The 12,341-nt window shown below is 44.5% G+C and overlaps 1 protein-coding gene across 2 annotated transcripts in view; it reads left to right on the forward strand.

Annotated features, from left to right (window-relative positions):
* The first annotated feature begins 395 nt into the window (after window positions 1–395).
* The window catches only part of SYBU (syntabulin), a 69,584-nt gene continuing 57,638 nt past the window's right edge, over window positions 396–12,341 (forward strand). Inside the window, exons 1-3 of one of the 2 annotated variants that reach the window (XM_028122526.2) lie at window positions 396–453; window positions 842–922; window positions 2,668–2,872. In XM_028122526.2, the coding sequence (XP_027978327.1) occupies window positions 899–922; window positions 2,668–2,872 (229 nt within the window). In that variant the 5' untranslated portion in view covers window positions 396–453; window positions 842–898. Of the gene's footprint in view, window positions 454–841; window positions 923–2,667; window positions 2,873–12,341 lie in introns of those variants that run through there. The other variant, XM_028122525.2, reaches the window with a different exon arrangement.

Consider the following 12,341-nt stretch of genomic DNA (forward strand, 5'->3'; position numbering starts at 1 on the left):
GTTTCTGAGTTCAAGTGTAGTGCCCTTCCCCTAGCAGTGTGCCTGGAGCTCATTCCCAGCTGCTGCAGGGCAGAGATGGAGAAAAGGCTGCCCTGGATCTTAAAACAGCCTGGCTTCCCCAAGCCCTTGGGAAGCAGCCTCGTCGTTCTTTTCCTGGCCCTTCTGATGCAAATCCCCCAAGGAGAATCGGCCTTTGAGATCCCTGAACGAGATGCTGTGTCAGTCCTGCAGCATTAAGGTTGCAAGCATTGGCTTGGCTGCGGTTCGGGTGCAGGGGAACCCGCCCCATCTCTCTCAGGCGAGGTAATTGTGGGGAGCCGACTGTTGACTTAAAACCGAGATGGCAGGGAGGGGCCGCGGGGGAAAAACTTTCTCCATTTTGGCCCTCAGTGATGTCGCAGCTTTTCTCCGCTCTCCTATCAGACGTGCGCCCCCCTTCAAATCGGACCCCAGGTGCCAAAGAGAGGGGGTCGGGCACTTGCCGGCTGGAGATGCTCACAGCCCGGGCCTGCCCCCTCGGTGTCGGGCTCAGCAGAGAGGGAGGGGCGCGCGGCGCTAGGGGGAAGTGCCAGCCGCGAGACCGGGCGGGCGGGCCCGACGAGTCACCCGGGGGTCCGGCAGGTGAGGGAGGTGGCGGGGAGGCGGCAGCGCCCGGGGAGCGGCGGCGGGCCGCGGCGGCGGCACCACGTGTCCGGCCGGGGCGGGGCGGCCGGGCGCGCCCTCGGAGCGGAGAGAGCGGCAGTGGGGGCAGCGGCGGCGGCGGCGGCGTGTCGGCCCCGCAGCAGCCGCCGCCTGCAGCCCGCGCGGGCTCAGCGCAGTGTCCTCGCTCCTGTGCCCGCAGGTGCCTCCTCCTGGACGGCGGCAGCGGCGGCGCGGGGACCCGGCGGGCAGCAGAGCGATGGGACCCCTTCGAGAGACCAAGGTAAGGAGGGCACGTCGTGCGGGCGCGGCTGGCAGCGTCCGTGGGCGCGGGAGAGCTGGGCGGAGGGAAGGTGGGCACTGCGGGGCGATGGGCGAGCCAGGTGAGGGCTGGAGGGGTGGCGTTCAGAGTCGCGGGGAATGGGGACAGGGAGGTGGTGGGGGACCCTGGGAGGGTAGAGGGGCATTTGCTCAGGTGATGAGACCCAGGAGATGGGAAGATGGTAGTGGAGGAAAAGATTTGAGGGGTTGACATGAGGATTAAAAGATTGACTTTGGAGGGTTAATCCATCTCCTGAAATTGGGGATTTGGGATCTGGCTCTCAAATGATGTCCAGTGTGTGATGTGAATAAAAAGGATTTGGTGTTCTGGTGACTGAGAAATAAGGTCCCCCTGCATGTCAGCGACCCAGCATTGGTTCAGGGTCTGCGGTGTGCTGAGAGTGGCTGACGTGGGATACCTGCTGGGTGACTGATGTGCCGAACAAATCCCGAGGCTGGGTGCGGCTTTCGCCCTGGATGGGGTGGATGCCTGAGCGACCTTAGGAGCTCCCCGCGGCTGAGGCTTTCCCTTCAGTTCCTGCACTGTGCAGACCTCGTGAGGTGTTGACTTTGGCAGCGACCCTTCCTGGTAAGCCTCGTGGAAATGGGCAGGAGGTCATGTTTCCAAATAGTGTTTGTTACCCAATCCAAACGCCTTTTTCAGTTGCAGAGGTTGGAGGGAGCGGTGAGTTTTTTGCAAAGAGCTCCTCCTAGGAATCCATTTTAATAAGGCAGGGTGGTGGTGACCCCGAAAAACACGACTTAAGGCTTGCTCTGCTTCTAGATGATATGCCTTGTTACCTAAGCTTTTAGTCTCAGTTTCCTCATCTGTAAATAGGGATTTAAGTTAGTGTCTTCTCTGTGGCTTGGGTTGTAAAGGTCAAATGGGATAATGGTTGGGAAAGCACTTTAAAAATTAGAAAACCTTGCCAAAATATTACTTTCTATGCATTTTTAAAACCAAGGCATCGCCCTCTGTGTTTAATGCCGTATTTTTAAGGAGAGAGAGAAAACTCTCTTCTCCTGGGTGTCCTGTAAGGAAAACAAAAGCTAAACATGATGTAAAAGGTGGAGCCATCTTACTGGGTATTGGATTTTTGTTTGCTTTTCTGTTGGCAACAAGCCTTGTGTACCAGGATATTAATAAATAATTAAGATCCTGGCCGGAAGAGGAGGGATTTGAAAGATAAGTCTGCATGATCTATCAGGAAAGAATTGTTCCAGGTATAGTGTTCTACTTTGTGAGCAGACCGGAAAGCAGAAATCAGATTGTCACAGCTAATTCAGGGAAAGCAAAATGGAAGTCTAGAGGAAATCAACTAATAAGCCAGAGTGTGCTGTGAGTAATAAAGAAAACCAGCGGAAGCTTGAATGTGAGAGAAAAAGCCAGAGTGGGGAGGTGAGTTAGGAATTGCATGGGTGAATGGAATGGCTTTCCTGCTAATGGGTGGAAGTGTGTGTGTGTGCACGTGTGTGTGCGCACGCTCACCCATGTTCAAGTATGTGCTCTTCAGTAGATTGGAAGGATTAGCTCGGTGGCAGAGTTTTGATGTTCGTTTAAGCTACTGAGATAAGGACTGCTCTGTGAAGATTCAATATTCAGAAATGTGATTTCTTAGATGCTGAGCCCAGAAGGAACAAACAGGAGGAGTTAAGAGGGGGGGAAACAAGTTTCCGTTTGTTTTCTTTTTAATGTCCAATTTTGAGAAGGAGCAGAGAGTGCAGCATCATGAGAAGGAGATTACCCGAAGCCGCATTCCCCGTTTGATTCTTCGGCCCCATCTGCCCCAGCAACAGCACAAAGTGTCCCCAGCTTCTGAGTCTCCCTTCTCTGAGGAAGAGAGCAGAGAGTTCAATGCCGGCAGCTCTGGGCGCTCAGCGAGGACCATAAGCAGCAACAGCTTCTGCTCAGGTATAGTACCCCTGGAAGCCACACAATCAAGAAGTGTGTGCTCTGCTGGTGCACTGTGAATGGACTGGGGTGTGCCCTTTAGAGCCTAGATCTACACTTCCACTATTAGGATGAATTGTCTGAAGATGCACCTTTTTGGCCCTTTTGACCTTCACATGGTTCAACCCTAATGGAAATTTGCACCTGTTTTTCTATGTTATTCTAGTTTATAATTTACCACATGAAACTAACTTGTTTCTATGACTGTTTAGAAAACGATTCCTTTGTTAAATCTGGGAAATGTGTTAGCTTGCGTTTTTATAATAGCAACCTTTATAAACCTGTGTACTTCTGATTATAGAATCCCCAAAGACAAAACACCTCCTAATGAATGAGGTCAGGATCCAGGAGGCTTATCTCCCAGGGCGAGCCTGACCTTGTCGTTTAGAGGAAAAGAGCAGAGGCTTTGTAATCTGCCACACCTGAGCTGGAACCCCTGACCTTTTCACCATTTACAAGCTGAATGACCTTGGGCAAGTGGCTTAACCTCCTTCAGCCTCAGTTGTTACATCCATAAAATGGGATGATAACACCTACCTTGTACAGTTGCTGTAGTGTTGAATGAGACCTAAAGGTAATCCTAGTACAGTGCCTGACATAGAGGCGCTTAATACATGATGGTTCTTAAAAAAAATGGACTAGGGATGTCACTTTTGGCACACGATTAAGGAAGTTTCCTTAAAGTTGTGAGCACATTTGGTAAAGGCACAAACCTCTTCATAGCTTCTCAAGGTGCCACCGTTATCAAAGACAGAGCCTATTACAACCCATTAAAGCACATGACTTGGACTGACTTGTATTCTTTGAGAAGTATTAGAAAATTGGGTAAAATTTAAAAGAGTGACTATCTTGTGAGTAATGAAGAATGTTTCATAGTGGATAATTTTTAGGGCTTATTTAGGGAAAATGTAATTAGAAGGTTTATGTATGTGAAGGGACATGTGAATCAAGATGTTGTGATTAATTTCCTAATTTAGCAGGATACAGTATCCCATTATTTTTAGTATCAATATATTTTTCAGGGTTCTTTTAAGTGCAGCTTTGGATTTCTTACATAATTTCATGGAATAATTCTATCCCATGCATAAATTGTACATTAGAAATACTATGCTGCTAATTATTTTTCTCTGTAAAGCCTCAGATTTTCTGCTTGATTCTGAAAAAGAATTCTATCCAAATATTTAAAGTTTGTTTCTTGCCATTTGGATTATATGAATCTAGTTTAAAATGAAGACCCACTGATGGTTTGCTTGATACTCTTGCAAAAAGAAAACACAAAGGTACCTAGAACCTGGAAACATGTTTGCTGAAGGCAGTGCTGTTTGCTTTAACTCCATTTTGGGGCTCAGGGATCACTCTGTTTGCGTGTGGACGAACCCAGGGGATATCATTTCCAACTGACATCCTTTGTTTACATAACTCCATTCCACATTTATTCCCGATATTTTCTCCATATAGTCATTTTCTCTGTGACTGACTTCAGGGTGAGTAGTGTTAGAAGAAAAAAAAATGGTCAAAACAAAAGAAAAACTCCACATATATTTTAGAAAATACATTAGGCAAACCAAGAAAATTATTAATTTTGGTTATGAGTCACTCTTTCCAAGACCCATTCCTGGATGATCGCTCCTTCCCAGGAGACCTGTCTCCCACTAAGGCCATAATGCTGTACATGAAAATCGAAAGGAGATATTGATCCTTCTGCCATTAACTAGCTGAGAATTGAGTGGCAGAAGCATCTAATTATGGACGTCCATAAACCTGTCTTTCCATCTTTAGCCTCGCATCCAGTCTCTGGGTAGGAGTCCCTCTGTTCCTAGGCCTCATCTTTCTGTGTTGGTGCTTCCACAAGGTTTTGGTCGGTGCCTTTCCTTCTTTGCCTTCCTTTCCTACGGAGCCCCCCCACCCAAGACCCCACGACAGCTTTGAGTGCTGCGCTGACTAAAATTGACAGGAACCCCCTTTGGGGGCATGTTAATGATGCTTTAGGAGGTCAGTTGGTGGATGGAAATAAATGGGCTTGGGACTATGGGGAGCATTAAAGCTGTAGGCAGTGAGGTAGAGAATGTACAACATGTCCAACCAGCAGGGGGAAATAGCTGGTTTTAATCCAGCCACTTTAACACTGAGGCGAGAGTATGTGTTGGCTGCTTAATCATGGCATTTAAGTTAGAGACCAAGGCACATGCAAACATTAAAAATGCCATCCTCTGCTAGGACTAAACTAAAATAATTTAGCGATCTTCTGTAGCTTCATAGCCTTACAAGTGATCATTCTGCATTAGCTTGTGTTCTTTATAAATCATCACGTTCAGTAATGCAAAAGGTGACATGCAGAGTTAGGGGGGAGTCTTACAATCAGGTAGTGAAATTATGGAGGAATATGATGCAATTTAATTTATTACATTTTCACAACTGCAAACTGGAGACTCTTTCCCCAAATTTGTATCAAAGGCATTAATTGGGAAGAGCGTCGTATGTTCTAAGATACTCAGTTTTTAGAAGAAGGATGTGGTGAGTTTACATGAAATTAAATTTACCTAATATAAAGAATTATCCTTTACTTTGAGAGTCTGGCTTTCCTATCCTTTATATGTTATATTATATTATATTTTTATTTTATAATGTTATAACAAAAGTCAGGATGGTGGATGGTGTTTAAACTTGAGCAAAACAAATGACAGTTCTACGTTGGTGTGTTCTCCACATCTACCTTACGTTTTTTTTTTAATTTTACTGATCTGTGAAATTAAAAGATCAGGAATTGTGTATTTTCAAAGTGACCTGTCCATTTTTGCGTACTCTCTCCATCCTTCCCCCACTTCACTGCCTTCCCCTTATTTTCCCCCGGGAGTCTTGACAAGGAACATTTAATGACTTGATATTCTATATGCTAATTTGTATGTTGTATCTCCCTCATTTCAGAGAAAGGAGTTGTGTGTGACCTTTTGCAATTCATTTGGGGTGTATCCCCAAAGAGCGTTTCTTTTAATAGCTTCTTATTAACAGATTTCTTTGAAGATATGCCTGTGTTTTGTGCATTTCATCGGCACGTACGTTTTGTACTCCGACATCAGTCTCCCGATAAAACAGTCTATCCTTTACAGTTTGTATTTGGTCTTAGTCACTGTGACCTTTATTGGACACAGTTAAGTTTATATGGTACTGGAAGCCAGGCCCTATTCTGTGTGCATGTCAAGTAAAATATTATATATTCTTGGTAAATATTAACTAAAGTTTAAAAAAAAAGAATACATAAGGAAGTACAGTTAACAGTAAGTCAATAGAAACAAAACATGCTTTCATGTCCCCTCTTTTATTTTTTAAGTTTATTTATTTTTAGAGAGAGGGAGAGAGAGCGAGCGAGCAGGGGAAGGGGCAGAGGGAGAAGGAGAGAATTTCAAGCAGACTGCCTGCTGAGCGCGGAGCCCACTACAGGGCTCCATCCCACAACCCTGAGATCTTGACCTGAACCGAATTCAGAAAGTTGTACACTTAAACGACTGAGCCACCCAGGTGCCCCCCCCACTTTTATTTTTAAACAGTTTTTGTAACCAGTGGCTCAGAATACCAACACTGCGTCTTCCTTCCCCCATCCCTTCTGCCCCGTTGTTTCTTGTTTTAACACACCATGAGAAGTGATAAAACCCGTATTTGTGATTTGTGTCCTGGGTGTGGCCCATTGAATTAGTCCTCTTGTCCATTCTTCACCCCTCTCTTTGTTGGTAGTGAATTCTGTTTGTCATCCTACCGTGATGGTAGGGTCAGCCACTCTTGGAAAAGCCCAGGACCTGCATAAGTCAGTCCCCTCCATCAGTCACTTGACATGGTTAGCAGCATGCTGTGCATTCCTCCCTGCTGAGCTGAGGTAATAATTACCCCTTGCAGCTGGGAGGCAGATGGATTGCCGGGTTTTACTCTAGTTCTCCTTGGGGTGCCTTGTAAACATGGCAGGTGGAATGAACTATGGGTAGAGAACACTGGTAGTTTTATGGGAGACCAGTGATTTCTCAGAGTTACTTCTATGTTGCTAAGGTGCACACACAGATACATAGGCAAGTTTGTGACTTAACCCATTAAACACATGTACCGGGTCAGTACACTAACCGGTCAGATTCTAAGATTCTCTGCCGTTGAATCCCGAGCAAGGTGTTTGTGGAAAGTATTTTGGGTTTTATAGTGGCTGGGAAAAAATCCTTCTTAGAGTGCCAATGACCTAGAGGTAATCATTGTTGCTGTTTGTGGGAAGAATAATTAAGGCAAATTACAACCTGACCAGTGCCCTGCTGCGACATGACAATACCTCCAAAAATTTGCCAGGCCTTGCCAAACAGAAATATTTCCTCTTTGCCTTTGTCCCGTTGCAGAAACTTGGCATCTGGATAGAGTAAGCCTTTGAACGTAATAATCAGAATGGAGATGAACTGCTTCAACTAAAATGAGCTGTAATACTGAATTACACTGTAATTGAATGATTGCCAACCTGCTGTGAAGAAAAAAAAACAAAAACCCTAAGACTTTAGTATCATTTTAATGAGTAGGGGACCCAGGCACTGTTGTGTAATATATGTTTCAAGTGCTTAGCTGCCTCAGCCGCAGAAATAAGTACCTAATGATATAGGTTACAAATGAAGGATACATGCGCAATATTTCTTTGTGGAGGATGTGGTGACTGCAATTAAGAGGGCAAGAGCAAAATTTTTTGCCATTTAATAACAAATACTTAGCAGCAGGGACAGTGAATGGTAATCATGATGGAATTGGACCATGCCTGAGAGCAGATTACGGTACTTAACATGAAAATCTTTTATGTTCTAAAATACTAAAGATTGTCCTAAAATAATCTGAATTGTTTCTCAATTCCAGAGAATGGTGTTTGTCCACTTTTGAATCCTCAGGAAAACTTGTTTAAAATGCAGATACCTTGGCCCCACCCTAACCTATTATCACAGAATGGGAGGACCCAGGAATCTGTATTTTATAGGCTTTCCAGATGACTCTTGTGCCTCATGAAGTCTAAGCCTCAGTGGCCTGTGTGGGTTTGGGAATTTTGGATGAGGGCTGTGAAGGGTATGCCCCAGTGGCATCACAAGATGAAGAAAGATCAAAGATGATAGAAGTGATGGCCAGCCAAGGTGTTTAAACTCAGGGCATGGGGCAAGGAAATTACCTCCACATTCCCTAGAAATGATAGCTTCTCACCCTGTATTTACAATTCCCATGTCATTAGTCTTAGCATTAATATTCTTTATATCTACATTATTGGTGTAACTTGTGTCCAAGTGGTAGACGAGTAAAAGGGGAGGAGAAAGCATTTTCTTCCTTTATTTTCCTATATAATCCTCTCTCTCTCTGGATTTACCATCTCTAGCATACTTCTCTTTTGCATTTACTCTCTTTGGTACTATGGTGATTTGGGGTACACTGGAAGCAGGTGTACTGGGTCCACTCTTGGTGAGTACCCAGTGGACTCACTGAAAAAGAAAAAAGAGGAACTGTAGCCTGGGAGGAACAGGAAATTCGCCCTTTTTGCAAGCTTCCACAAAAATGTAGTATCCAGTAAGCATTTATTAAATGCCTGCTGAGGATCAGAATTGTGCTAAAGCCATGATAATGAATAAAACAGAGATTGAAAAATCAATTACTGCCTGAAGCCTGGTGCCAAGACTAAGCGGGATAATACATCTTTAGATGCGATTCCCACACGACCACCTTTACTCACCTGTGTTGGTTTTCTGACCCTTTTATCTATGCTCACACTGCACACACTTCTTCCTTATAATCTGAGTTCATCGCTCCATTTATTATCAACATTGGCCTCTCACATTTCATAAACCCAAACATTCAAAGAATAACATTAGTTAGTGTGGTGTAGTGGATAAACTTGAGCCTTGACATCATAGACCTGAGTTAAAAGCACGAAATGAGATTAGCAAGGCAGGCCAGGCCACGTCAGGAAGGGTTTTATATGTTGTGCTAACCCAATCCGTGAGATCAAGGATCTATACAGAAACTAGACTAGTAGTATGGAGAGTGAGGCCATCTGAATAGACGACAAAAGAGGGGACTTTGGAACTGGACAGCATGTGCTCCTTCTAACAATACTCAAAATTTTAAGAATTCAGGTTTTTCACTAACTCTGCCAGCTAAGTACCATGCATAAATAGCCGAATGTGGCTCATGGGCTGCCATTTTGCAATTCCTAAAGATCTTGCAGCGTCATGGAAGGGTTTTCAGCAAGAAAGAGTTGTGACTGGATTTAGAATTTAGAAAAATCTTTCTGATTATGTGTTGGACAGTAGATGGAAGGAAGCAGGCATGATGGCAAGGGGCCTGCCTGGTTTGAAGGCCATTGTGGCAGTCTAGTTAAAGACCCTAAAATGATATGGGAGAGGATTTGGGGGCTAGAACATATGGGTCTTAGTCACCAGTTGCAAGGAGAAAGGGCAGGAAAGAGTTATATCTAAATTTCTCCACTGGATGAACACAAATGGAGCAGCAGGGCTGGGGAGAAGGACACTGAGTAAGATTACGGAGCTCAGATTAAGCTATGTGGCATTTGAGATAAAGAGTAAGGTCTGGAGCTCCAAAGAGAAGTCAGAGATGTTGGTAGCTCAAGTCCGGGGAGTTGGTAATATTACCCGAGGGCAGTGCCTGGAGAAAGATTAGAGGCCCAAGGCTAGACCTCCAAGACAAAGCAAGAGTAGACAGAAAAAGGAAACCAAGACACCCAAGAAAGAGTTCAGAGAGGAAGGAGGGGAGTCGGGAATGACAGTGTCTGTAATCCTAAGGGAAGAGTTTCAAGACGAAAATAGCCATCAGCTTCTGATGTCACAGCAAGATTAAGGACTAAGGACGGGGTGCACTAAAAAGTGTTCAAGGGTAAAAAACCACAGGTTATCAGTGATCTTAGGCAGAAACAGTACCAGAAAATCATAGGGATGGAATCCAAACTGTATCAAGCTGAGATGTGAATGGGAGGTGACTAAATAGAGTGTAGACAACTTTATAAAACAAACTTAACTGGGGTGGGAAAGAGGAAATAGAAAGGATGAATACCTACCATTTACATCAACATGGTTGGAACTGGAGGGGATTCTGCTAAGTGAAATAAGTCAATCAGAGAAAGACAATTATCATATGGTTTCACCCATATGTGGAATATAAGAAATAGGCACCGTTTACCATTTACTTCGACATGGATGGAAATGGAAAGGATTATGCTAAGTGAAATAAGTCAATCAGAGAAAGACAATTATCATATGGTTTCACCTATATGTGGAATATAAGAAATAGAGCAGAGAATCATATGGGAAAGGAGAAAAAACTGGGAAGAAATCAGAGAGGGAGCCAAACCGTCAGAGACTCTTGACTCTGGGAAACAAGCTGAGGGTTGTAGATAGGGAGGTGGGTAGGGGGATGGGGTAAGTGGGTGATGGGCATTAAGGAGGGTACGTGATGTGATGAGCACTGGGTGTTATACACAACTAATCATTGACTACTACACCAAAAAAAAAAAAAAACAAGTGTTGCATTTATAATAAAGATAGGGCTTTTATCAAATGACAGGTGTTTTGATAAAGTTTTTAGGCTGAGGGAAAATGGACAAGAAAGAAAAAAAGACACACACACATTGGGGGCAGGGAGGGAGAGAGAGAGAGAGAGATTAAGGGAGAATAGAAAAGTGTTAACTTTTTAACAAGACTCAGGTGGACCCAAAAAGACCTGTATAGGAAGAAAAGAAAGGCTGGATTTAAATATAGGTAAGTGTCAGGTCAGGGTACGTAGCTGAAGGATACATTTCACAGTTAGTTTAGGTGCCCCTTGACGCTTCCTCTGTCATACCACATGACCAACCTGGTTTTTAAATTTGATATTTAGTTACCTGAATCCCCAGTAGACTGTAAGCCTCATGAAGGCAGGCACAGTATATTTCCCTGCACTATACCAGACGTATAGCAGTTGCTTAATAAGTATTCATTGAAATCTGGTAGAAGGCATAATTATGAGAACAGGACAAGTATTTTTATCCATTTAATAAAATTTATTGAGAGCAGGTTCTGTGTTAGTAGTTGGGAGAATAAAACAACTAGAACAGTACCCAATATTCAACTTAACAGGCTTATTAAATGAAAGAAACATTCCTGTCCTTGAGAGTTCAGCGTCTCTAAATGTCAAAAAGAGTAATCTCTATAATAGAACCATGACTCCAGTGCTGTGGGTAGCTAGAAGAGAGATCTCTTGCTAGGAAAATCAGAAAATGCTCCACTCATGAATTGGCAGTTGCAAGCCCTGAGAAAAACCAGCAGCCCAGTTTGGAGTCAAGAAGGAACTTAGCCCAAAGCCACACACCCACATTTCCCAGGACTACAACTGGACAGGAGCCACCACCCCACCCTACTGGGGTGGTATTGAGAAAGCACCAGTCTCCTCCCACTGACCCAGGGGAGACCAGGTGCACTTCAGGTATGCAAGGCTGCTGAGTAAGCCTGTATTGGCAGGTGGCTTTGCAGGCCCCGGGCACACTAACCGCTCCACACGTCCCCTGCCGCTCAGCTTGGCCGTCTCCCGCTTCGGGGATACAGTGCAGGAGAGAGACGCCTGCCCCAGCTGCTCCTCACACAGCTAGACAGTCAGAGTGCCCCAGTCTGGGGTTACATCCTCTGGCTGACTGCTCTCTTTTCTTTAATTTTTATTTGCATATGGTTGACATATCATGTTACATTAGTTTCAAGCGTACAACATAGTAGTTCAGCAACTCTGTACCTTATGCTATGCTCACAAGTGTAGCTACCATCTGTCACTATGCAGTGCTGCTACAATACCATCGATTACATTCCCTGTGCTGGACCTTTTATCCCTGTGACTTGTTCATTCCATAACTGGCAGCCTATAGCTCCCACTGCCCTTCACCATTTTTCCCATCCCCCCATGACCTCCCCTCTGGCAACCACCAGTTTGTTCTCTGTATTTGTAAGTCTGAATGACGGCCCTCTATTTTTAGGGAACCCAGACCAAGCTTTGCAGTGCATACCAGTGCTCAGCTGTGGGCTCATCCAGCACTCACCCCCATCCCTGCAGAAACTCATCCTTCAGGCTTTTCCCTGCTCAGTGTGAATTTTCCTGGGGCCCCTCCTCTCTCCTGGCTGGCTCAGGCTTTATTCTGTCTTCTTTTGTTTGGGTGCTCTTACAGTTAGCATTCCTCGAAGACACCAAACTGACCCTCAGAATTCTTGGGTCTGTGGACCCTAACCCACCCTTCTATTTATTCTGAGGTGTTTGTGAGAATTATATTTTTAACGCTAATTATTGTATTTTTTAAACTCAAAAGTAATAAAAATATGCAAACACATTGAGTGGATGTAATCACACTTACAGGATTTATTTTGTTTAGCTTTTTGCCAAAGTGAGATCATGCTATATTGATCTG

This window comes from Eumetopias jubatus, unplaced genomic scaffold, assembly GCF_037043125.1.
Source record: "Eumetopias jubatus isolate StellerSeaLion01/CBP00866 unplaced genomic scaffold, mEumJub1_p1.0 scaffold_4, whole genome shotgun sequence".
In the NCBI taxonomy this organism is placed as follows: Eukaryota; Metazoa; Chordata; class Mammalia; order Carnivora; family Otariidae; genus Eumetopias; species Eumetopias jubatus.